Source organism: Corvus cornix, chromosome 1A (assembly GCF_000738735.6).
Source record: "Corvus cornix cornix isolate S_Up_H32 chromosome 1A, ASM73873v5, whole genome shotgun sequence".
Taxonomy (NCBI): Eukaryota; Metazoa; Chordata; class Aves; order Passeriformes; family Corvidae; genus Corvus; species Corvus cornix.
In genome coordinates, this window is record NC_047057.1 from 53,181,071 (window position 1) to 53,207,208 (window position 26,138).

The window sequence follows — 26,138 nt, forward strand, 5'->3', positions numbered from 1 at the left end:
GTTAGGAGCTTGCCTCCATGCAAACCAGCTGCCTTATGACCTGGGGAATGAATACTGCCTGATTCTTGCAGGTTTGCACCCAATATTGCCATTTCCTCACTGCATTAATTCCAGCTGCCCATCCCTGCACCCCTCCCAGCCCTGCTGTTGCTCTCTCCGTGCCTCAGGAGCAGCCCCAAGCCGTCAGTCTCAGTGGCAGGGCAGGAGCCATGGGGACAGCCCAGCCCAGCTCCCCAGGGAGGGACAGCCACCATCACCCCACTGCCCTTGTGTCCCACTCTTACTGCTTTGATATGAATAATCCAGCTGCCCTGTTCCCTCCCTGGGCACAAAGCTGCCCGCTCCCCAAAGGCGGCGGCGAGTAAAAGCTGCTGCATCTCCATTAAACTGTACGTGCTCCGCCCGCCGGCCGCAGTGCACTTCAGATAATTCCTTGATGCAATATATTTTCCAGGATAGGCTTTTGTTTTCTTTCTTGGCCGCTCACCCTCTTTCTGTGGTCAGTTTTGCTCATTTCTCTTGTAAGCTGTCTAGAGGCAGAGAAAAGGCTTTCAGTTTTAAGCAGTTTCCTTTTCAGTTCCCCTTTATTGAATTCCAACCTCCATTTTTTTTTTTTTAAGCATAGGGACATCATTTATCTTGGACTTTAAGTTGCAGGGGCCTTCAAGGGGCTTCTTTTTTTCTTTCCCAGCTGCATTTGTTGACACACAGTCAATCTGTTTTTTGCCTTCGTTCCCCCTCTTTCCCCCAGCAGGCCATAAAGTATCGACAGCTGTGCCCTTTATTAGCATAGCCATTTTAAGCACAACAAGGGGGAAGAGACTAAATATATTACAGCCATTACCTCTGTCAAAAAGTGGCAATTTTAAAACATTTTAGCTTTTCACTGGGAAAGCCGGCAGCACAAAAGAAAGTGCTATAATTTTATTGTAAATGCTTTTTAAATATGGGTCACTTGGCCATAATCAATAGAAAGGATGAAAAAGTTCAAAGCTTGAGAACAGTTCAGGCAGATAGCAGAATTTTTTTTTAAAAAAGGCTTGTCTTTAAAATATGCTAATTGGGGCAAAAATACAACAGTGAGAAGCATGCAAAATAAGATCTTGTTCCTGGCGGTTTTGTTTTCTTTACAGCTCTGTTCATGCTTTTCCCATCTACTTATAAGTGTGTTTTACAACTTGGATGGGAATTATTCCTCCCCAACAGGGTGTTATGAACATTTGGGGACTGAAAAAACAGGAGGGAATCCAGACAGTCACTAGTGTCTTCTCAAGAAGGGAAAAAACACTAATAAACTACTGTTTTTTTCGAATGCCTTTGGAAGTGTGATGTGCCACAGCGCTGTGATGTACCAGGCAAGATCACTTCTTGAGCATAAAATAATCCTGAAGCCTGAGAATCCTGGTAGTTTAGCTTCAGGTTTGAATTCTTACACTTGTTGGCTTTTATACAGAAGAAACTTGTATTTTAAGCTTCTAGAATAAGAACTGGGCTTTTTGATTAGACAAGGGACTAAAGCCCACAGTCTGCATCTGTTACAAGCTCTAAAATGTAAAAGAGGGCTAATGGATATCCTGAAGCCTGATGATCTTGGCTGCTTTTCTTTTAATTTCTAATGGGTTTATCAGGCAAAGAGGAAGGGGCAATCTCAGCAGGGTTTATTTTGAATGGCCTTACCTTCCTCTCCATTTGTAACATTCAGAGCGAACTTAAAAGTCTCTTTCTCTTATCTGTCCCTCTCTAGTTACAATTTTTGCTGGAGATTTCACTTTGTTTTTCAAATTTCAGAACGTATGTAAAACTTGGCTTATACCAAGGCAAGATGTTAAACAGGCTCCCATAAGCAAAGCTGCTTTAAAGAACCTGTTTAAGCAGGAAGTCCACAAAATCCTGCACACAGCGTTATACAGTACCTGCCAAGGGGTGTGATGCAGCTTTTGTCTTGGGGTGGCTCCTGGGGGCCTGTATCCCACTGCACTGAGCCGTCTCCAAATCTGCAGGAGAGAGCAAGTGAGCATCCTGCGGTGGGAAGAGTGTGGTCCACAGCAAAGGGGAAAACTGCAAGGAATTCTCACCACCCATCTTTTGGCAACCAATTTAGCAGTTAAATGTAACCAGCTGGTCTCCCCAGGTTTCCTGTGTAGTCGAGGGAGGGAAAGCAAAGCTCCTGCAGAGGGTCATTCAGTGCACCCAAATTAGCCTTACTCTGAATTGTCCTCCCTTTCATCCGTGACTGGAAAAGGAGTTAGAAGAGACTACCAGGGTAATTTAGCCAGCTAAGATGGGTGGTCTGAATAATTCCCTCCCCACCAGCCTCTGAAAGCATGCCTAGGTACCCCACCGAGATTGGCATGCTGTCGGAGGGATCGATTCCCAGGCACGCCAGCAGCTCAGTGATCTGTGCTCCCGCCTGCTCTGGAGAAAGAAAGCTCGAGGAACTTACCTGGTCCTGGTGGACCCTGTAGCTCCCAGCCAGGACAGAGAACTGAGCTGACCCACATGCTGTGAGATGATGCTGTAGGATGGCTTGTGGCAATGAGCAGATTTGGGGTTTGGGGTTTTTTCCCTGCCTCACAGACCGCATCTGCTGTCCTTGAGCCTGGCTAGAGACCGCTGAGGTGGGAGTAGCTGCAGGTCAGCCTGGCCCTCGGAGCTGTCTCATGGCGGAATTGAAAGCGACTCCAGCGTTGCGTAGAGAGGAGACAGGGCTGCTCCTACCTCCTTCCCAAGAAATTAGTTTGGTCTCTTCTTGTGGGTCTCCCTCCTCCTCCTCCTCACTCATCCAGAGCAAGGAAGAGGGGCTTGCTCTCAAGGAGGACAGCAGGGCACAGCAGGACAGTGCAGCTCCCACGTAAGGGACTGACCTGCAGCAGCCACAGTGTGACCGACCCTCCGAGCCGAGGGCAATAACCTGAGGCTGGCACAGCCTTCCCCGGGGCCGAGCCGCAGGGAAAAGCAGAGGATTAACAGGACTCACCTGCCTTGCTGTGGTGAGAGGAGGAGACCTGAAAAACACTCAGCTTTGCTGCAAGTAGTCAACCACCACCTTTTCCCACACCTCATATCCACCTGGGCCCCCTGCAGCCTCGTGCCTGCCCTGCTTCCCTCAGGCAGCGGGGGAAGGCGGAGGGGCTCCCAGGCCAGCTCTGCTCCCTGGCCCAGCTCACCCAGGCTGGCACCACAGCTCAGGAAGGAGTTCCAGCACACCCTCTCAGGCTCCTCTGCCTGCTCTTCCTGCAGTGCTGAGGGAGCTGCTTCCCAGGCACTGCTAGAGGATACATGGAAAAGCCAAAAGCACATCAATTTCCCCCAAAATTCCTGGTCTATAAATATTGCATGACCAGAGTATTTTGGAGAGAACCAGCTTCAGGATGAGCAAAAGCTTTTGCATGGAGAACAAGAAATGTTCCCTGACACTTTCCAGAAGGGCCAGAGTTACTTAGTTACTCATGCAAGTAACTAAGATGTTAATGCAAGAAGGATTTTAATTTGTAGGATTAAATTGCTTTTTTTTTTTTTTTTTGTCTAAAAGTGAGCCACATCTTTGCACTCCTACTAAATCACTGCTTTTCCATGCTTGACCAGAAAATAATCTGACCTGGGCAGCTGTTTAACTTGCTGTTCAAAGACCAGCAAAGTCTGGCTCTCTACTGTTTGAACAGTGGAAGAGTCTTTTTACAGCCAGCCTTATTAAAGCACAGGATTTTATTAGCTGTTTTGTGGTAATAAGGTGAAGTACAATGTTGTGGAATGCTCCTTCAGGAGATTTGGGATCTTGTGTGCTTCGGGGTTTACTTTCCTCTTTCAGACTAGGGTGCTTGGCAACCCACTAATGCTACAGCTTTATTGTAATGTTCTCTTCCTTAAAGCCGCCTTTGACAACTGATTTTTCACCCAGGTACAGGAAAGTTACAGTTTGAAGAACTGTAAGAGAAATGTGCTCTTGCCTGGTTGTTCTTTTTTTTTTTTTTTTTTTAGCCTTTGCCTATCTTCAGGTACTTTGAAAAACTCAAGATATAGGGTAAAAATTCTACTTTGGCCACACAAACATACAGCAATGTTGTACATTCAAAACATCAAAGCTAATGTGGTTTTCCCCTTTGGCAACCTTCTTTAAAGTTCTGGTAATTTTCTCACAACATTTTTAACAGATTGTAAACGACCCTTTTTCCTAAAAACCACTTTTGGGGCACATGAAGTTTCAATTAGCATTTGGGAATACCTGCCAGGAAGTTTTCATGAACATTTAAACAAATATGTCTGTATTATTTTGCAAAAGAACAAAGTATTCTGACAAATTTCAGCAATTTCCCATCATCTTTTGTTTCATAACTCTAATGGGAAACAAAGAGAAGCAAAGTTTCCAAATCATTGATGAGCTTTAATGAGAACTGTGCTGCTTTGGACTGTTGATGCCAAAGTAAAGACCGAAACACAAGATTTGGATTTGGGACTGACTGTGGAAGACTTTATGGGAATAAAAGGTACGTGTCCCCAAAACCCACAGGATAACACCTTTACAGTCACCACTAGAAAATCTACTGACATTTTACTCAGAAGGGTTCTTTCTCCTGATTACAGTATTTTCTTACTCAAGTGTTTTGGAGGAAAAAGTATGCATTTATATAACTAAATATTGATATTTCATATAATACAGAATAGCTCATACCCTGTGGGATGAAATCCTGGTAGCAGAGGCAGCAGACCTTTCATTGTTGTCCAGGCTTGGGACTCCCAGGTATTGCAACATTGCAGGTTGGAGCAGATTCCCATGGTCAGTTAGCCAGCCAGGAATGTCCCACACTCACTCAGAGCCAGAGGCAGCCCCTCTCTGCTCTGCTGGGGAACAAAGAGACCCTTTCCCACACTACCCAGTTTGCCAGTTTAAGCAAGACTCAGCTGCCCGAGCCTCCAGTTTTGGAGGTTCAACTTTGAAAATAAATTCAGGAGCAAATCCTAATTTCACACAAAAAATTCCAGGGAGCTCCTTTTTTTAACCACCAAAACCTCCCTTTCCTCCAGACTCCCATCCAAGAGAAATCCTACCCTGTGCACAGTTACTCTGAAAACACCAGCACAAAAGGAAGCAGAGGCACTGCTGATTTGAGGGACCTTTGTCCCAAGATATTCCCAGATCTCCAGTCAGTGCAGCTAAGGTTGGACCTACGTTACATTGCAAAGCCAAAAAGCCTGCAGCAGCCTTGGAGCAAGAGATGCTCTGGGGCACTGCACTAGTGCAAGTTATTAATTCATCTACATCCACCTGCACTACAGGCAATCCAGTTGTGACAGCCACTCTTGAGCTGAAGGATTCAAGCAGAACCTCCTATGCTCGGTCTTCCCTTTTTTCTTCTTAATTGAAGCAGCATCTCATGTCTGCAGAACCTTCTACAAGCATCTGTTTTCCAAGATAAACTAAACAGAACTATTGATTGCAAATGTTGCTGCCCTGTGGCAAATGACAAGAGGCAGACCACAAGAGCCTTGTGCTCTACTGCTTGTAATGAGGTCCCTGGAGCCATTATTGTTTTATTAATCTCTTTAGCCAGCTAATTGTAGGAGATATTCTACAGCTTGTAAAACAACAATTGAGATTTTGCTCTTTTTCAGGCTCTGGACATAGTGCTCTACAGCAAGAAGCCCCTACAGAAGCTCATGACTGAAACAACTCCTTCTCCAGCCCCACAAAACAGTCCCAGCTGACACCAAGACAGGTCCTCACTAACAGAGCTGGGGAAGTTTTGCTCCTCGGGACAGGATCACAGATTGCAGGTGTAGAGCACACAATACTTGCCTGTGCTGGGCTCAGAGTAGTCAGTGAATGATGTTAAACCCAGAATTACATTTTTGAGACCCAGCTTAGATGCAGCCAAGCACATTTCTTCTCTTGGACAACTGCTCCCTTCCTCTTCTGGAGTCATACAGAATAGCTATGACATATTACATACGTATCAGGAGGGACATTGCTGTGGCTGAGCAGTGTCCTTTGGAAACACTAACTGAACTTCTGAGAGGACAGCAGTGCATTTTTTTTCTGTTCAGTTCTTTGGAAGACTAATATAATCTGTAGAAGGTCCTCACATGACCAACCACAGCACAATTTCATACCAAATCCTCCCTTTACAGGGTCTTTGAACAACTTCCTTAGTTCAGAGAACCAGTGTCAAGTCATAAGAAACAAACTGGAGAACCATCACCAACATCTGAAACATTCCCAGTGACTGGCATGGGTCAGCTTCTGCACAAAATAAGAATTAGAAACTAGGGCATGGATTATTGCGCATGTAATTCATGCTGGGAGAAACACACAGAAAGAAACCAAGCAGGCAAAGAGGAAACAACAGCAGTGCAGCACGCCTAAAACTTTAATCTTTGTTTTTAAAGAGTACAGAATTGAAAGGGACACTTTCTTCTCCTTTTCACCTTCTCATTCTCTATCCCATTGCTTTCTAAGTTCTCTCTGACAGGAAATATTTCTTTGTTGATTAGTTTGACTTCCCTTGAAGTGAGGCATAGCAGTTAATCTCCAAAAGTAGGCCCCAATTCAGTGAAACACTAGCACGTGCACTCCAGTCCTCTCCCATTCATGGCAACATTTAAGTGCAATACTTGAACACCATTTTCAATAAGGATGTTTTTACTTAACCAAAGAGGGGAGGAGGGGGTAGATTCGTGTGGTCTTAACCAGGGAGGGAAGACATACAACATACATCATCTTGTTCCCAATTTAAAGGCAGTTTTAGAAGCAGTCTGTCACTGACACATTGTTAAAATCTTAAGCAGCAGTTTAACTGGAGAAGTTTGTAGCAGAGTAAGAAACCCCAGGGCACTTTAAAAAGGGGAGTTTTGGAATCACTGCTCAATGCCAGCTACAGCAGCCTCACAGGGTCAATCAGCCTTCTAAGTCTAAACACCTTCTGCTCCTAATGCCATTAAGTAAACACGCTTCATTAATACAATTATATAAAGAGGAAGACTGGCAAGGCAATACAAAAGATTATCAAGAATGGGAAAACCTACAGAGTTCAGAAAACAGGATTCTGGAAAATGAAAGTGGACTTTTATTTTACACTGTAGGCTTTCACTTTTTATCCCTTTGAAATACGTTTAACTTTAAATTAATAAAGATCATGAACTAATAAATTGATATGTTCTCTAAAGAGACATAATAAAAATTCAGACATTACAGCACAGGACCCATCATTTAAATATGCCAATAATAGAACAGTTAAAGTGATGCTGGCTAATGTGAGGATAAAAGATGTGGCTCTAAGAAGTGTGGATTAGAGGAGAATTGAGAGTGAAGCAGGTGATGCCTTAGTCTGAATCTGAGCTCTCTTGCTTGCTGGTATGGTACTGGCTGACTGCTTCCTCCAAAGGAGCCATTGTCCCATCCGGCCGCACTCCCATTGGCTTTATGAGCTCATCTCTGTGAGAGATTTAAAAAGAGAATCCATATTAGCATGTGCACACATATCAATTCACATGTCTATAGTACAGTCACATACAGTATATGCCTCAGTACATAATGAGCCTCTAAAAGGAAGTTATTTCTGCTAAAGCCCTCTGTTTTGAAGAAAAAGGCACAAAAACCCTTCCCAAATAGGTGGGAGGGGAAGAGCAGGACAGATAAAGACTTCATTCATGTAGGCTAAACCTACTTAGCCAATTAAAGACACCATGAAAAGTCAGTGCTTAATAGGCTCAAAACAAGGAGCAGGTTCACTGTTTTGGACACACAAACTAGCTTTTCTTCTAAGAGTTCTCTGACAGTCAGTTCTTCCTAAAATTTCACCTGCCATTTTGGCTAATATATGCCCAAGCAATTAAAACAATGATTTGATACATATTCATCTTGTTGAAGGAAATAAATCAGTTAAGAGAACAGACTCTGCCTACACCACTACTAGGGGTGTGTTAAGGACTTGCTGATTCATTTTAAAAAAGCTGACTGATTCTAATACTATTGCTTTTGTTTGTGGCAGTTTAATTACAGGATTTACAGCCATTTTAATCTCTTCAAAGCTCCAAAGGCTGCTCAGCAGTTAATCCAATTATATCTACTCCACAAGCTACAGCCTCATCTAAGAGATGATTAATTATTGATTAAGCCAATCAAAAAGTATTAGCAAAGATTTATTTAATCCTTACTTTTTATCACCTCATTTATATGTGGATTATGGCAAAAGCTGTAAGGGCAAAGATAACATTTTGATTTTATGCTGGAAAAAAAAAAAAAGAGAAAATACCTCTAAATATTCAGGAGTCACCTTAAATAAAGGAGCAGAGGTTTGATGTTAATTTACCCCTTGGTTGAAAGGCAGCCCAGTAAAACTGTCAATTTAACATACATCTACCACCTTCCCAAGCCATGGACAATAAAACTGCATCGCTCAGTGGGGAAGCAAAGGCTCCTCCCAGCTCTCTGCCTGGTCTGCACTACTACCTTGGCTGAAAAAAGGGACAACAATTCCTTGTACACAGCTGGCAATCAATCCAACCTTGAAGCACCCACAGGAACAGCAAGAAAGGCAACATCTGAGTCACAAGGCATGCATATGCCAGACACTGTACAGTCAAGATGCAGTTAAATCAATTCTCCAAGAGAGACCAGGAAGATAAATGCAGCTGTTTGTGCTGATGTGACAATCAGATACTGCGGCGATAAACTCACAAATGCCACACTAGAAACAATTGCTGTGGTTTGGCTGAGCAGGTCTGGTGGGAAGCTGCAGGCCAGGGGACAAGGTTTGCAAGACCAGATCAAAGAGCACAGGCCAGGCTCTCCCTCAGTGTGTGAGGAAGAGCAGGATCTATGTTTAAACAGCCTGGAGAGAGCTTCCCATTACTTAAGGACTGCCAGGGAGTCCTCTCCCTTCTGGCAATGCAATCTATAGTGTGCAGATTCTGTCCAAGTGACAGCACTCGTAGAGAATCTGCTGAAGATGTGTGGAAAAGAGATCAAAAGAATACCTGAAATCAGAATTGAAAGGGCTCAGGACACGAAGACTGCAAATCTGGTGTCCAAAGAGGATCAGAACCCTGCCTGCTGTAGGGGTCCCCCAAAGGCAAACCTGGAGTGCTTTGGAGTTGTGTCTGATAGCAAAGACTTTTCTTTCCACAATGGAAACACCCTATACATCTACGGTCTTTTTGGCTTTCAAACTTAAAACATCATACAAAACAAGTGTCCTCTAAAATGCAAAAGTATAGCCACAAAGAACAAAATCACCATTGCTTGCCCTTTAAGCTGAAAGCACCCTAGATTTTTGCTTTAAAAATCCCAAAGCATACTCTTAAATTGCAATATTAAATATTGCAGCCAGAAGTCAGGGACTCACATAGTTTTCTAGCCATTTACCATTTATAATTGGTAATAAATGAATTATAATGGTTAATAAAGGAGAAAGAATTTGTTCATGAAAAAGGAAAGAGAAACACAGGAAAACAAGGTCCCAAGGTTCCTTTATGTGGGGACCTCCCTCTCCTCACAACAATTCTCATGTCTTTAAATATTGTCATGATGTCCCATCTCATCACTTCCCAATTATAAAGGCAAAGCTCTTTCTCTGAGGCTTCACTTTCCCAGCCTCACTTTCACATCCCGCTTTAGCTTTAGGCTTTAACGATAGGAGCCAGGCTGAGCTCACCTTGCATGGAAAAACAAGGATGTTTATCAAGTGCCTTTCTGCTCCTGCCTGAGCTTCCTGCTTTGCAAGTCCCTGAGCAGGATGGAAGAGTGCTAGTAGGGGTTTGCTGCTCTCTGCATTAGGAGGCTGAATTCCTCACATCCCTTCTCAGGCAAGTGCTACCCAGTAAAACTGAACTGTGCAAAGACAGAAATATGCTAAGCCACCAAAGGAAGAAGGAGGAGAAGCAGGGAAGTTTTGTTTCTAACCATAATCTAGTCCTAAAATAGTGTTGAGCACGGCATCCTTTTGTCAGTGATGACTTGGCTGCAAGCTCTGAACACCACACAAGCTCACTCCTAGTTTTCAGAGAGGGAAAAGACAGAGGGAGGGAGATAGATGAAAAGGTCTGGGCTGCCCACAAAGCCAGCTTCCTAAGATCAGAACAACTTTCTGCTAAAAACAGAATTTTGGGTAGGATGCCAGAGGCACCACTCAGCTAAACTTCAGTACCACCAAGAGCCCCCAGAGCTGCTCCTTACCTGGCAGGAAGGGTCTCAGCCCTGCCAGCCTCAGCAATTTGCCCATTTAGCTCTGGCTGCTTAGAGACCTTAGCTGTGCTTTGACACCCCGGGCGACCAGAGGCCACTGTCCATGGGGAGAGACAAGGTGAGAAGGGAAGTGGCAGGAACTGACAGGCAGAGCCTCAAAGAACAGTTCACTGTCCAGAAACTGGATGTTTATAGCACATCCATAGCATAGAACATCACTGGCCTCAGCCCAGTAGATGGCAGTGGGAATTCTGTATCCATGAAGATCTATATGAGCATACAGTGTGTGTGTATACATGCTTGAATGTCCTTATGTGGCCTTCCACATACTCAGATGCACCTCGCAACAACTCATTTTTCTAATGCAAACAAAGCATTCTATTCAAGTGTACTTAGAAATACACCATAATTAAACAGTTGGTAAAATGCATTCTCTTCTTCCACTTCCAGATCTCCCAAGAGTCCCTTCAAATATATCCATACAAGTTCTGCCTTCCTGCTTGCCATTTAGCTTGATAACGACCCAAAAATCATTGCCTTGTTTGGAAGGGTGACTCTCTCCTGCCCGTTGTCTGTGCTGCAGGGCAGCACTGCCACACAGAATTAATGATGGTGTCTGTAATCAAACAGCCATCATGTAAACACCAGCCTGCCCCTTTGATAAAACAGCTTCTTGGGGACCTATTCACCTCCTTATAATTGAGTGCCACATAATAGTTCCGATCCTTTCAGGGAACATTATTTTGTTCTATGATTAGAAAGGGGAAGAAAAAAAAACAAACTCGATGTAGCACTGCCTTCTTCATTGATCCGATGATTAATTTTGTGGTTTTAATGAGTAGGGTACCTTATTTAGACAGGTTCTCTTACTCGTTTTGTTGACTTCTGTTCAATGTACAACAAAACCCGAGCTGTGATAATTGGAGACCATTTTATCAGCAAAAGGATTCTTGCTATTAATACAAGGTTGGCTTGGAAAAAGCATCCTGACATTTTAAATTAGTCAATTAATATACAATTCTACCTACCATTTATAATAGAAAAAATGTTAGCATTTTTTCCAGACATTTTAATTAACACAGAGTATCTCCAATAATCTATTATATAGACAGAATATCACACAACACTGACTTAAGGTGGCTAACTGGATGTTTTGCACAAAAAAATGGAAGGCTGATCCTTGCAGATGTGGGGAGTTTTTCAAAGCTCAGAGATGTGCATCATGCGCAGAGGACACTGATTTACAGTCACCAAACAGCTCTCAAAGAACCAGCAAGACACTTACTGAAGACAAAACCAACAGAGTTACATCAGGGCCAAGTTCAGGCATCCCAGATCAGCCTAAGTAACCTGTACAGCTCCCAAGAAATGCAGTAATCAAGATTTTTCATGTTCATTTACACTTATCATTTATATATATTTAATTATTTTTAAAAGTAATCTCACCCAGCCAAATTTGAGCAAAATACTAATTTCTACAAAAGTTTTTGTGGAATCCAAGTCTATGTTAAAATACTGGAGCAGGGGAAATAGGTTCACAATAAAATATTCAGCTTTCCTACAGGACTTTGAGTCAAAACTGGGTAATAAATTTTAATTTAGCCATGTTGATGGTTAACTACCCCATGAACAGATCCAAACACCAACAATCTAAAATAATAGAAAAGCTTTAGAAATATGACCTGAAATGACCAGAAACAGCAATCAGTTTTACATGACCTCAAGAAGTTTCAATTTTTCAGTGCCAATGCTGAAAATAAAAAGAAACCTGAACAGCAAAAATCCACTGGCATATTATGGAACTAGGGAAAGGATGTCCCTTTGTACTTAGAGCTTCAATAAACCTTTACAAAGGGTACAGTGTAAACATTCAGCAGCCATTAATGAAAGCTGTAATTTTCCAATGAAGTAGTAGTGCTTTGCAAACTTGTTTTCTGAGTTCTGATACTCAGCCAGTCAAAGCCAAATCTGGAGTACCCCAGTGACAGACTGGCCTGATTATCCTCATCAGTCAGGGAGGGAAGCAAGTTTGTCAGTCCTTCAACATTTCTTTTCATACTTTTCTCCAGTAAAAGTGTGGCAACTCTTTAAAGCTTATCTTTCACTACTGGGACAATACCAGTGAACTAAACAAACCTGTTTTGCTGTACATCACACAAGTTTACTCTAAGCTCTTGTTCAGGTTACACAAAGTTATATAAACTCTTTCAAGATGAGAAGAAGTTGTCTGTTACTGTTCAACTTCCTCCCCTTTATAAGCAAAGCACTGCACCAAACTGAACCTGTTCATGGCACATTTCCCCCCCTATGACGACAACAGAGAGCAGCAGAAGCAGGAAACCCGCCACAAGCACTCTGCCTCAAAGCAAGATTCAAACTCCAGAAACAACCGAAGACTCCAACCAAGCAACCTCTGCTTTGCATCTGTAGGGGGCAAACCAAGGGTAAGAAGTGCATTCCATGTACATTTAAGTCTGCAAACTCACAGCACTGAAGGGCTGAAGCTGGAGGCAGCACAAGTGTCCTATTCCAAAACCATGGAGGGACTCCCACTACTATCAGCATGTTACTAACTCCTTCTTGCATACAAGACTGGCAATTTCCCACATTGTTTAACATCTGCAAGGCCCACAGTTGCACTCAATTACATTCATGAAAAACATCCCACAGCCTCCCTAATCCCAGTCTTACTTTCTTTTTCCTTCCTGCCAGCATTTCCCTCCTCCCCAAATTTTAGTAAAACAAGAAGTGTGGGAAGAACAGGGATATGACTTTATTCATGTTATCACAGCACCTAAAGGGGTCACATCAACAACACTGTCCCACAAGAACCACAATACTAAACAAACAAAAACCCTACCGCAAAGAGTGCCAGCCCTGAAGCAGTGTAAGTGCTATAGAAGAAACTGCAGGTGGATGTAAGGGGCACAGAAAGCCCAAGGTGACAGCAGAGCTGCTGGCCAAGAGGATAAGTGGTGACACAGGGCAGCAGCTGCTCAGTTATTGTCAGCCCATGGCAGGCACTGCAGCAGGTGCCTCCGACCCTCCAAACTGAAAGGGCTCTTGTGCCACAGTAACCATTGGGAGTTTTTGTGTAACTGCTGCAGTGACAGCAACTGACTTGTCCTCAGTCTCAGCTTATCCACAGTCTCAATCTTTCTTTCAAAATACATTTTAGACCATTTAGTCATTTTATTGTAGTGTCCTTGATGCTGCTCAGCATCTTAATTCTCTAGCTTAACATAGCAATGATTCCATTTTACAGAGCAGTTCAATTAGGATTACATGTGCGTTGCATTTTCTTCTCTTTCCTAAGAAGACTATGACATACTACACTTGCTTTCCATGCAAATAATGTGAAAAAATATCCAATTACTTCATCAACAGTCTCAGATCAGTTGCTCTAAGTTCCTTCCCTGCTTTTGATCCTGCTTGTAATTCAGTTTTTGACAGCTAATGTAAAATCCAGATTCTCCTGTATCTTTTGCTATATTCCCAATCTTTAACAGAGATGTAAAAAATACTGGTTTTGCTGAATTTCTCTCAATAGATCTTGTTCATTGACTATCTATAGACTCTCCCAAAACAAGCACATTTCTAGCTGCTGAGTTTTGCCATGTTTGAAGAATGGATACAGTTACATATTTACCTCTTACAGCTCAGTTCAATAGCAAAGTAGTATTACATAAGTGTTTCTCAAGAATGTAACTTTCTTTGCTTACGAATTAAAAAAAACTACAAGCAATCACTCCAGTATGGATAGAAGTATGAAGAAAGAAAAACCAGCAAATTCTAGGCATACTGAGCCAAAGAGAAAAAAAAAGCTAGAGATAACAGCATAGGTCTATGTTCTTTTGTACATAGAAAGTTATAAACTGAAGATCAATTCTCTGTATCAATACTGTAATACTATGTAATGTATGTAACAGATGTATGACACAATGTATGTGTCAGACTAAGTACCCATTTCTTTCATGGCATTATCTTCATCACATAACAAATTACAAAGGCTGATTTATAATCCAGTTCACACTTAGCCTAATAAATCCACAGTAAGTCTTAACAGTAAATTCCCTTTTAATTGCTCCATTATACAATTTATTGTTTCTGAAAACAACTATTTTCACACTATATTTGTTCTTCATATAAGCAGCAGACATAAGTAGTTACAATGAGATGCTGCTCATTAACCTGGGGAAAATAAGCCTGCTTGCCTTGGGCCTGGATTGTGTCCCATACTTTAAAAGAAGAAATTCTCTCCATTACCATCAGCCTATCTACTCAGGAGGCAAGTCCCTCACCACCAGATCTTCCCAGTTCTGTCCAATCCTCTCCAAAAGAGGTTTCCTCTGAAGTCCTGCAACATACCACTCTTTTCTTTGAAGTGCTAAACATTTTCCTCTGTAATTAAAGTGGTCCTAATTCTGCAAAGAAGTTGATTCTAGCACTATTTTGAAGCACTACACCTTAGTAAAGAGCCAGGACACAAGCTGCCTCTCAAAAGCAACTATAATATAATACCTGGAAAGTTTATCAAACATGTTGACAAGCTTCATAGCTTCATATTCTTTTTGTTCTTCTGTCATTTCATCCATAGGATTGGGCATTGGTTCTTCTAAGTGACCAGTGATAAGGTTAATGCTGCAGGTGAAAAAACAACAGTTTACTGCAGGAATAGGTACATTTTCTGTCTTCTTAATAGCAGGAAAGAGGAAGAACTCACAGAAACCATCAGGACTAAAACTGTCTGAACTGCACATGAAAGGTTCTGTTATAAATAGCCAAGGTTCATATTTATACTGTATTTTCTCATGAATCGTGACTGTATCTTCTTGTTGATTCACTGCATTAATGTCTTGTCAGTACTCAGAAATGCACCGCCTGGTAGTTCTTGTTGTTGGATCCATAGAGGAGCAGTTTGAAACCAGGGGAATAATGATGGTAACAATGACAATGTCATTAGTACTAATGACAAAAATAAGGAACTGAAGGACAGATACATGTCTGAAACTAATTCTGTACAGGCACAATTTTAAAAATATAGACAGGTTCCAGTTAATTTTCCATTAAATTAGTTAACTGTTGGCCTTCCACAATGATGATTTTTTGCTCAGACCAGATTAAGTTACTTTGAGAATTTACAAAGCCAGCTTTATTTTCACTGTTAATATAAGTGAACAGTGATACAGAAAAGGTAACAAAAGAAAAGAAGTAGTTTTAAAGAAAACTGTCAGGGCACATTATCCTTTCAAATATTTTAATCACAAACATTTAACAGCAATACAGAAAATCAACTGACAGTTGTCTTGAATCTTTCATTTAAGTGTTAGCTTTTAGCTAAATAGATGTTATAGTTTTACTTGTATGCATATAACTGAATGTCAGGCTTTTGAAAGAAGAGCAGAGAGAAAACAGCAAGAAAAAAAATCCTGAAGTGCAGAAATAAAAAGAAATCTCCTGGCTTAGAGTTAATTTCTTAGCATAAAAGCAATGTAATTCCTCTAATTCTCATCCATTTAATCCTGTCCTTCATTCATGTACCTTAATAAGAATCCTTCAATAAACCACAAGCTCCCCTTATACACCTAACCACATCTGTGTAATTCAAGGCAAACAGAGTAAAACAGAAAAATAATGTTAACACTTCAGATCTCCACTATCAACAATTTCAGAACATCCTTAAAACGGCACCAAATCTTAGATATAACATGACAAACTAAAACCTCTAACACCCAATCAATAACAATTAATAAAGATCAACAGAGCTTCTATGTGGTCACTGAATCCTTCCAACAAGTATATTGGATTCCTTATGCATGACTTCTATAGATGTTATTTTGCTCCTTCCATATTACATATGCAACCTACTTGATTCTTTAGAAAAATTTTAGTACCAGGCAATCTGAAACTCGATCAAAACTGAAACTAGACCTACTGGCTTGTTCCTTTTTAACAAAGTTCTGGTGAAAACCCTTAGCCATATCTGACACCATTACTTTCTCCATTACAGAGATATACACCAAAAACAACAGTTAGCAGCTTGGCAACTTCATGTGAGTTCCTCAAAAATCTGGGACAAAACCCATCCTTGCTAAGTTTGTTACTATATTTTTTTTTCTATCGTAGTCTTAAAAATCTCTTTCCACTCTTGAATTTTAAGTAGTTATTCAGACTGATGTTAAATCATTCTCACAGCAATTTTTTTCCCCGCTGTGACCATATATGACTACGTGATGGCCACCATTAGAGGCTGGTTTCTCAATAATTAGACCATGAAATCAGCAGAAGACTAGAGTTAATAAAAGCATGTATCATTCCAAGACTGGCCTCTCTGAAAAAGGTAAAAAACCAAAACAATTATGTCAAAAGAATCCAAAACACAACAGGGTATGTGGAATTGAAAACAATACTATACTTTGGCTTTGCAGATTTGTATTCTTCTGTGTCTGTATCTTCATCATCTGAGTACCAATGATCTCCTCTTCCTCCTGCTAGCAGGCCCCTGGCTGCCAGCAATCCTGCTGCATTACCATAGCCTGTGTATTTCAATAAGCTATCAACTGCAAAGAGGATAGAGAAAATTATTCAGCTGTAATCACCTACAAAACAAACCCACCAGAGTGCTACGAGAATTGAGAGTTATAGCAAGAGGCAAATATACCAATAACAGCAAGACCTTATACAAAAGGGAGAAGAAAAAGTCATTTTTACCTCTCTCTTTACAGAGAACAAAAAGAAACTCTGCTGCAATTTGCTTTACTCCAAGGTCAACGTGTGTCATAAGGCGCACGAGTTTGTTCCTCACTGTTGTGCCAACTTCAGGACGGTTTGAGACATCTCTTAATGGAGGCAGTACCTGGCAGCACAAAAGAGAGGGAAGAATAGCATAAAATGCATGGAAATATCTACCCAATACTTGCAAAAACAAATGTAGTCAACAGAATTAAAAAATACTCTGTCTTTCCAAAAAAAAGGCAATAATCAGACAACTATGCCTACATCCATTAGTAGTGTCTCTTGCTTCTTAATATATTTTAAGTTTTCTGGTCTGTCATTTTGGGCACAAAAGTACTCAGTTTCAAATGCAGACTTTAAAAATCCAATTATTAGGAGTTTATGAGCACAAATGGGTGTCCCAAAAGTGTTGGTCAACAGGCAGCCATAACTTCATGTTCTCTGTTTCTTCTGTTTTGCTCATGTATCTGGTAAAAGTATTAGAAATACCAGCTTAACAAAACTTACACTCTTAAAATGCTGTGTAGTTTATATAGAACAATGATATGCTCATAATGGAAAAGCAGGAAAATACACTGCAAGTTCTACTACAAGTTTCTACTACTTTATTTGAAAAATGGGCTCTACATATAGAGGAAATGCATACTTCAACCAGAAAACACAAAAGCTCAAGCTAAATTTCAGAAATATTTTGGAGAAATCACTATTTAACATTTCCTCAAACACACTATTTTTCATGAGAGGTCATTAATATTGTTAACTTCAACCTTCAAGAAAGGCAGGAGATGCATGAATGATGGCTTTTTTGGCAAACTAACTTCTGCCTCCTTGTGTGGATGCCTTCAGACTCAAAATCTATGTAAATTTTTTCGCATTCACAGGATATATGATATGATCTGCAAACAAATATGAGCCATAATATGAAATACCTAATGATCTGAAGACTCTAATAAGAATTATGGATCTTCAATATTTTACTAGGGAATAAAACAAAGCATGTCACTAATTGTCATAAGAAAGTGCAGGTCCTTTGTCTTTCTTCTAGGTGTCTAACATGAAGTGCCATGTCCTGTGTAAAATTACAGCACAATTACTACTGAAATTGGACTCACTGGGAACTGATCCTTACATGAATGCTACAGTATTGACTACTTTGGATAAAACAGACCCTGTCTTTTTCAAGCTAAGTATTCAAACAATTAGCAAACACATTTTACTTTGTCCCTGCTTACTCCCCCCAATGGGGATAGTACCATGACTGCCATTTCCCAGTGTGTTGTAAGAATGAATTAATGTTTTTAGAGTACTCTAATACTAATACAGTGATGAGTGCCATAGGACAGTCCATGAGGAAATCAATCATCCTGTCTTCAGATCACAATTTGAATAGCACACAATAAATAAAGCCCAAGGCCAGCACTTAACAATGAGGGTAATTCAAAATATCAAATATCCAGTCATGCAGTTAGCAACATCCATCCATTCTCTGCACTATATGAGGCAGTGGTCCTGTGGCAGGAGTCAGCATGCAATTGTATCCTGACATCGAGATGCCGAGATGTCGTAAAAACATGCAGACAACTTCATTTTCTAGCTTCTGAACACTTGGCTCTGCAACTTTTTTTTTTTTTTAACAGATCAGCAAAGTATCCTAAAAATGAACTGCTGTGAATGAAGACAAAATCAACAAGAATGACTTCCCTAAATTCCTCAAAACCACTTTTCTGATATAGATGAAAGAGGCAGAAAATATATGCTCTTTTTCATTTTAAACTCCATTTATGAATTCAAGCACAGCTTTGATCTGGGAGCAGCATCTAGGATGCAACTCAAAAGTCACTGCAGCTTAGGAGAAAGACAGCAGAAACTGCAGCTTAGGAGAAAGACAGCAGAAACTAGAGGAGCAATTTCTTTCTCTTGCTCATCTTTTAACTTCTCTCCACTTGACCTCGAAACAGAAAAGCCCACACTCAACCACCAAGCTACACAGATCCTTTGGGTCTTTAACCATGGCACAAAAATCTTCTTCCCTGTAAAAAGCCATACTGTCAATACTGTAATAAAGAGCTCTTTTAAGAGACAACATGATGAAGTGTGCCTCTGACCAGGGACAGTTTTACTCTGACAGGATAGCTGATCCACACTGGTACACAAGTCTTAATCCCAACAAGTCCTTCCTGCTGAGGTAAAACTAAACCTCAAGCAGAACCCGTAAAAACACCTGCATTCTCACTGGCCACCACACGGCTCTGCATAGTTTAATTAACTGCACTGAAATGTTTTTTACATGCTGGGTGTCAGGGAACAGACCTTACTGAGTTTTTTACCCGTCTCATACGATTATGGTGACTCACATAAACACAGCTTTACAATATCCCTGATGTTATCATTTAACAGCTCTACACAATGTATCATGGAACTCATGATTTACATGACTGAAAAATTATTTCTATAGCACTGTTCTGCACTGATGTACAAACCTCAAAGTTCATCATTAGCTTCGTATTCAGATTTTGATGAATATTTTACTTACCTGAGCTTTGATAAACTTCCTGATATTCCTGTGAGTTCGGCAGCATTCAGTTAATAAACTGAGAACTGGAGTCAGGCCTTCTCTATAGCTGCTTCCCTAAAATAAAACCAAATACAAATAAAACATTTTAAGACTAAACCTTTCCTTTACAAATTCTATGAACACTTCAGTGAAGTTCTATATGACAGCCAAAATATGGACTTTACATAAACAAAGAGCCAATGTTCACCCTCAGACACACATAAGCAAATAGCTTCAGATATTCACAGGAATTTTTTTATTTTGAGGTGCTTCACAATCTAGAAGGAAGGACATCCATATTTGTGCTAAGTACTGGCTGAAAGGTTTATACAAAGCTTGATATATGTGCACTTTTTGCTTTAGTGAAAGAGGCCCCTTTTGTGAAAAATCCCTGCAGTCCATACCTTGTCTATTCTCTTCTCCATGAAATCCAGTAAAATCTGAATAGCTCCCATATTCATACCATTGTATTTTATATCTGTTTCCTCTTGGGACGACGGATTAATAAGAACATCCAAGCAAGAAACAGGCACATTGCTTAAGAGGTTGATTGCATTGCTGAAACAGATTTTAAAAATTCATTATTCATTTGGAAAAAAGAATTAAAACCAGAGTACAACTCACCATAAACTGCTTGTACAACTGCAATCAAAGAGAGACCCTACAACTCAAACAATGCTTTATTTTTTCCTCTCTGGGTTTTAAAGAAGGTGGCCTGCATTATCGCCTGAGTGCTGGCTCTTGGAACAAACAAGGAAAAAGAAAGACAAAAAGCTCCAAAAGCAGGAGTGCAGTATTACTTCCAGCCCCCACAGTGTCCCATCCCATGGATAAGGCACAGCTTCCAGCAGCAAGCTACGGCAGCTGGTCCTGCAGGACAGCAGGGGGAACTCTCACATTGATTTGCAGTGGTCAGAGTTTTTTCCCTCCTTGAAACACAAAAAATTTTGCCACTCATCCACATTACCAAAATTAATGTGACAAAATACAATATAGACAACATTTCCTCCTGCTGTAACAGGGGGGCATGGTAGCCTTTTTTTTAGGTGCCCTGAAATATCTTCACTTTTATTTAGCTTGCAGCATACATGAAATACAGGAGGCTTTTGACACATTAAAAAAAGACTCGGGTTTATTTACCAAGCACCACCCTTCAGTAACTGGCAGTGTTCTCATTCTACAACACACAAAGAGGAGCATTTCCAAAGAGCTATTAAGTGATTTCAATTAGACCACAGGGTCCCTCCCTCCTCTTTAATGGAGTAAGGTGGGACTTACTTTGCAAGGGTGTCTCTTGTGGGGTACACATCCCTTGAGTTTGCTATCTACCCTGTTCTCACTGTACAGACTTGGGCTTGTACTGTTCCTGAGTACTGGGACAAATTAGGCAGATGCTGCAAAAATTAGAATGCTGTCATTATTTACTTGCTGATGTCCAACTAAACTTATAAATGGATGTATTTAGAAACAGTACAAAACTATTCAGGTTTACCCATGCAGACCTCAAAGCTATCAATGAACCAATGAGCACTGATGTTTCAAGGACTAATGAAGTGTTCCAAGAATGGAGAAAACTTTTCAAACAACTTCATTTACGACTTTTAATAATATCTACTTAGAAGCTGCCCTCTGTTTCTAAGTTAGTAATACAATTCTAACAAAGAATTAGCAAAAGAGAAAGCAAATCATGGCCATCAGACCATAACAGGATTTCTAACAAATGTGCTGGTTCTGGTTTGATCAGACTGGGTGGCTGCTCCACACTGTGCCATCTCCCTTTTGCTCTTTCAGTAATTGAAATTCAGACAACTATTACTTTTGGGAACGCTTGTTCTCTTTGTTTTGTTTCTAATTCCTGTTCAAGATATGTCTTTTATATCACGGAAGTTATTCCTCTCCAATAATTCCGGAATAGTCAGAAACAAAACAGATTGAAATTCAACAAATATTTGGTGGCTTCGGGCCTTTCATCAAAAGTTCTCTTTTTACCAGTTTCTTATTAAACAACCAAGTTCCCAAACACCTACAAAATTAATTTTCTGGATCACTGTGTCTGAGCTATTCTTTTCAATAAATTAAGGCCGGCTTTCTGATCTTTGTCACTCCACTGACAGTTTTATTTGTGGCAGAGGAGTGTATGAAATTCTCCAGCTACCAGGAAGTCAGTGACTATGCACAGATATGCACAATAGTGTTTGCATTCCTACTCCAGGGGGTAGAAATACTGCGTATATTACTCTCCCCTTTTCGGCTTCCTAGAGATCATTAATCACTGGGACATGACATCCACCCACTCATGCTCCCAGCCCCCTCCTGATATGCAAATTCAGAAGCAAAGGCCTATTTAGAGCCAGTGAATGCCTTGATTAAAACCTTGTTAGTGGGCAAAAATGGCACTCACTCTAATACGTGATACTTTAAGCTGTTCATATTCAAACATTAAGTAATGACGCAACAGAACCACAATGACATTACAGGGTACTAAAGTAGTTAAGATATTTTTATGGCTAACTTCTGCTTTTTTATTAGAAATAGTCACACTGACAATCAGCACATCACGGCTCAGGGCATGTATCCAACATTCAGTGTTCCCTTAAAATAAATCCTCAACTTACAGATTCAAGCACAGGCATACGAACGATGTGCTTTAACGGGCTGCCCAAACCTTTCACTGAAGCATCTTAGGTTCCACAGATTTACAGACTTAGGGAAGTGCAAGTGATCAGCAATCCTAAGAAATATATTTATATCTCCCTGATGCTCCTTAAAGTTTATTCTGCATTCACCACTGTTGGTATTTTATTTTATTTTTAACACAGTTTTCATAATTGCCTTGCTGATAGGCTCCAGGTGGAAAGCAGAGCTGGAAGTTGTGCTCTGCTCTCTGACTCACACCTCATCTCTGGCAATAAAGATTGCGTGGTCAGAGTCCAGCATAGCCCAAATGATGACACAGCCTCTCTTTCTTAGCTACACACTGCTAACAACAGTTCACTCATCTGTTAGTGAAGCTCCTATCAGGAATTAAGTTCTGCTTGTCCAAATACATCAGCAGACTGGAGTGGGGTCCTCTGATGCAGCCCCAGTTCCTTTGAGGATTTGCAGGGCATTACTTCTGAGTATAGCTTCTCTATTCCAGAGTTGCCTTATGATGAACAATCTTGGTGGAAAAGCCTATTCAATTATTCAGCTTTTACTGCATCCTTGTAGCATTCAGAAACAAAACTCAGGTTCAGCATTTTTGCTGAAATATTTGAATTGCAGCAGTCAAATCCTGCACGGTGCTCTTGTAGCACGTAAATCAAGATCAAATACCACATGCAATGATGCATTCTTTACTCTTCAGCTAACTTAACCAGCTACAGTTTGCTGAGGGACAAAGTTGTTTTCTCAGCATAGCAGAAAGACTGATGCAGTGCTACACTGAGTCTGCTGGAGAAGGGGGAACAATGGAAGTGACTCAAGGCAGTGATGTGTGTCCTCATTCCTTTCCTACTTCCCCCTCTCAGAATTATGGAGAGCCTTTGCTTTGACTTGGTGTCTCCATAAGGCCCACATGGGCAGCACTGCTACAAAAAATCTCCCTTGTGACTGAAAAAGCAAGGACAGAAATCACACCAACACTACATCTTCACAGCTGCCTACTTCTTTATGTAAAGGCCTTTCTGGATCTCATCTGCAAGTGTTTGCAAAAGCTAAAACCAAAAGGACCTGCATAATTTCCATCCCTTTGCAATGGCACAAGATAATTAAATTTTACAGGGCAGTACTTAACAGAGTGATCAGACTAGTCAGATTTCTGGACAAGGAAACAGATCTTGGGAAGAGCATCAGCTGTATAATAATTCTTGTAACTCTCTCTTGTAATTGTTGATTGTATCCAAAACTGTTAAATTCTCCCAGCAGTAGGGATTTTATTCCTGCCAGTCCCTCCCTTAAAGGAAGCTGAGAGCACAAAGCACCCACAACAAGCAGCAGCAAAGAGAAAACACTAACTGCCCTTTACGACTCAGCACTAACTTCAGTCATGGCAACTACTGCAGCAGTATCCTAAATTATTCCAAACTAGTCTGCACCAGCTGAGAAGGGCTCTGATGTAGGATTTTAGTGTTCACCTTCTAAGACTATTGATCTCTAAGAGCTTTCCAAGATTTTAGTCAAGGTCATTTAACACTTTCAAGATTGCTGGGTGGGAAAAGCTGCATCTTTCTTCCTAGAGACTGGTTCCTTTTGAAGGCCTTCAAAAGACCCTACAGTTAGACATACAGATACTTCTGAAGAAGAAAATGGCAACATTTCATTGCTGACAGAAGCTACTGTACTGCCAGGCCCAGTGAACAGCTGACCTACTTGGTAAAAGAAGGGTGTCATGGAGAAAGAACAATAACACTAAACAAAGAACCACCACCTCACCACAAATAATTTGAATTTTGACTGAATTACTGGCTGCCAATACTAACAGTTGGGTGCAGGACTGAGGAAAACAAACAAACCACACACCTAAAACTGTGTGATTCACTCATCTTTGAAAAAAATACTATTACCAAGGAAAAAGTATTTGTACTTCCAATAAAGCAGCCTAGAACTACTGGGATAAAATATCAACTTGTTACTTCCACCCCAATCCATCAGAATTGCAAAACTTACATATAGAAATCTCAAAATGCAGTGTTCCCATCAGCTTCTGTGCAAAACAACAGAAGTTGTATTCCACTTCAATTTGAACTACACTTAGAATTTCCATATGTATTTTCATCCTCAGATACACACACATGAACATAAAAAGAAAATTTTAAAAAGGTGAGCTTCATTATCAGTGATAGAAAATAACAATCCTGCCAGCCACCTTCTCTCTGGAAAACTGGACATGTTTAAACAATATTTGAGGAAAACAGCTTTCATCAAAAAAAGATTACCAATGTTAACTCCAAGTTAGTAGTTTTCATTGTTTCTCAGATTTCCACTTTAGATTTTAGGCAAAGTAATTTCTATTCAGGAAAACCAACCAAACAAAAAACCTTTTAACATAGATTGGTTCTGCAGTTCTACCAACCTGTGCAACTCTTCAGTTTTTTCTTCAGTAGGGCCCGTGGTTAATAAGCAGTGTCGAAGGATGGCAGCCATGTAACGAAATTGATGAGATTCATTCTATATAAATATAAATTATGAAGATATTTTTTCATTTTGAAGATTGCAAGTGAGGGTTTCAGGTCACTAGAATAATAAAAATTAAAGATGGAAAATACCTATTAGATCATAACATCCATCCCTATCAATAAAAGGACTGTACCTTAGTGTTCACTGAATGCTTAATGCTACGTAACTCTCATAAGCTGACTTTGAACTAGGCCTTGTAAAACTCACTGGGGAGGTTTTTCCAGTTAAATCAGCCTTCATTACTAGAAAACCCAGTTACAAGTGTTCGCTCAATTCCATACCACTGTTCCTAACATACTGCTCTCTTCCTTCTTATATTTACACCAGGCCACCTCTTCATCCATTTAAACTATGTATGTTCTTCATTTAATTTGTCTTCTCCTCATTTAGGCCTTTTCCTGCCACGTTTCATTCCCTCCACCCAGTCTGTCTCTTTTTCTAACTCCCTTGCTTCTGTTCCCTTGATACCTTTCCTGCATTCCAGTAACTTCTCAGCAACCTTATCTGCCCTGCTTTGTCCTCTCTCCAAGCAATGCCAGTCTCCCACCAGACAGCAGCCACACAAAACTACACCAGTAACTGCAACCATTTAACTGTGTACCATTGTCCTCACCCTTTTTCAACAGCTCCTCTTGGCATCCATCTATATGTTCTGGAGTGCTTGACCTGGCACAAAGCACCCAATGCATCTTTTGTAGCATCAGCATCCAAATCTGCCAGCTGAACCACCTGCAGCTCTTGTCTGGCTTTGCTACCTTGAAACCATCTCCGGGCATTAAATATTGGTGTTTCAAATGGTTCTCTCCACATTAGGGTGGGTCTTGTTTAGCTTTCTACCCACATTCCCAACATCTGTGCTCTCCTTTTATTTTCCATGTGTTCTCCTGTTTGGAATCTCTTCAAATTCTGCATGTTCAGCCCACTTCATTAACATGCCTTTCACTCTTCTTCCAGACCATTAAAATTGCCACTGAAATATTCACTAAATAGAATGTCACCTAACATATCTGGCTAACAGCCACTAAAAAGTTCTTTAACTTAAAGGTTTTCTGCTTTTAGGAATTTCTAGCAAAGAGTTACTATCTAAACTCTATCTCAAAACACAAAATAAGCTTCTCCTGCCCTGAGATGTCTTAAACTCTCATTAAAAAAAAAAAAAAAGGCAAGCTGCAGGCACGCTTGGGATATTAAGGAGGAAAAGATTTCTAGGACAAACTCTCCCTCGTTCCACAGACAGCAGCCACACAAAACCCCAGCAGATAAAGGCACAACCATGTGCCATCTCCTGCCTGCCTTCCTGCAGTGAGCTGGGCTTTACATCTCTCCAGATTCAGTATTTTGTAAGAGCAAACCAACTTCCAGCTGTCAAGAGCTTACCTCTCAAGAGGTGAACATGTAATACAGTTTCTTTTTCCAACTTTCCATATAACTGTGTTACATGCGTTTTTACCTCCAAAACAATCACTTGTCTATACAAAGAACTTTGACAAAGTTAAAGATACTTTTAATAAG

At 40.6% G+C, this 26,138-nt stretch overlaps 1 protein-coding gene across 1 annotated transcript in view; it reads right to left on the reverse strand.

Annotated features, from left to right (window-relative positions):
• Positions 1–6,347: 6,347 nt before the first annotated feature.
• The window catches only part of RIC8B (RIC8 guanine nucleotide exchange factor B), a 32,683-nt gene continuing 12,892 nt past the window's right edge, over positions 6,348–26,138 (reverse strand). The window contains exons 4-10 of the mRNA XM_039571339.1: positions 24,523–24,617; positions 19,874–20,027; positions 19,449–19,544; positions 16,892–17,036; positions 16,596–16,740; positions 14,702–14,821; positions 6,348–7,429 (exon numbers count right to left, since the gene is read on the reverse strand). Coding sequence (XP_039427273.1) covers positions 7,318–7,429; positions 14,702–14,821; positions 16,596–16,740; positions 16,892–17,036; positions 19,449–19,544; positions 19,874–20,027; positions 24,523–24,617 — 867 coding nt within the window. The 3' untranslated portion in view covers positions 6,348–7,317. The remainder of the gene's footprint in view (positions 7,430–14,701; positions 14,822–16,595; positions 16,741–16,891; positions 17,037–19,448; positions 19,545–19,873; positions 20,028–24,522; positions 24,618–26,138) is intronic.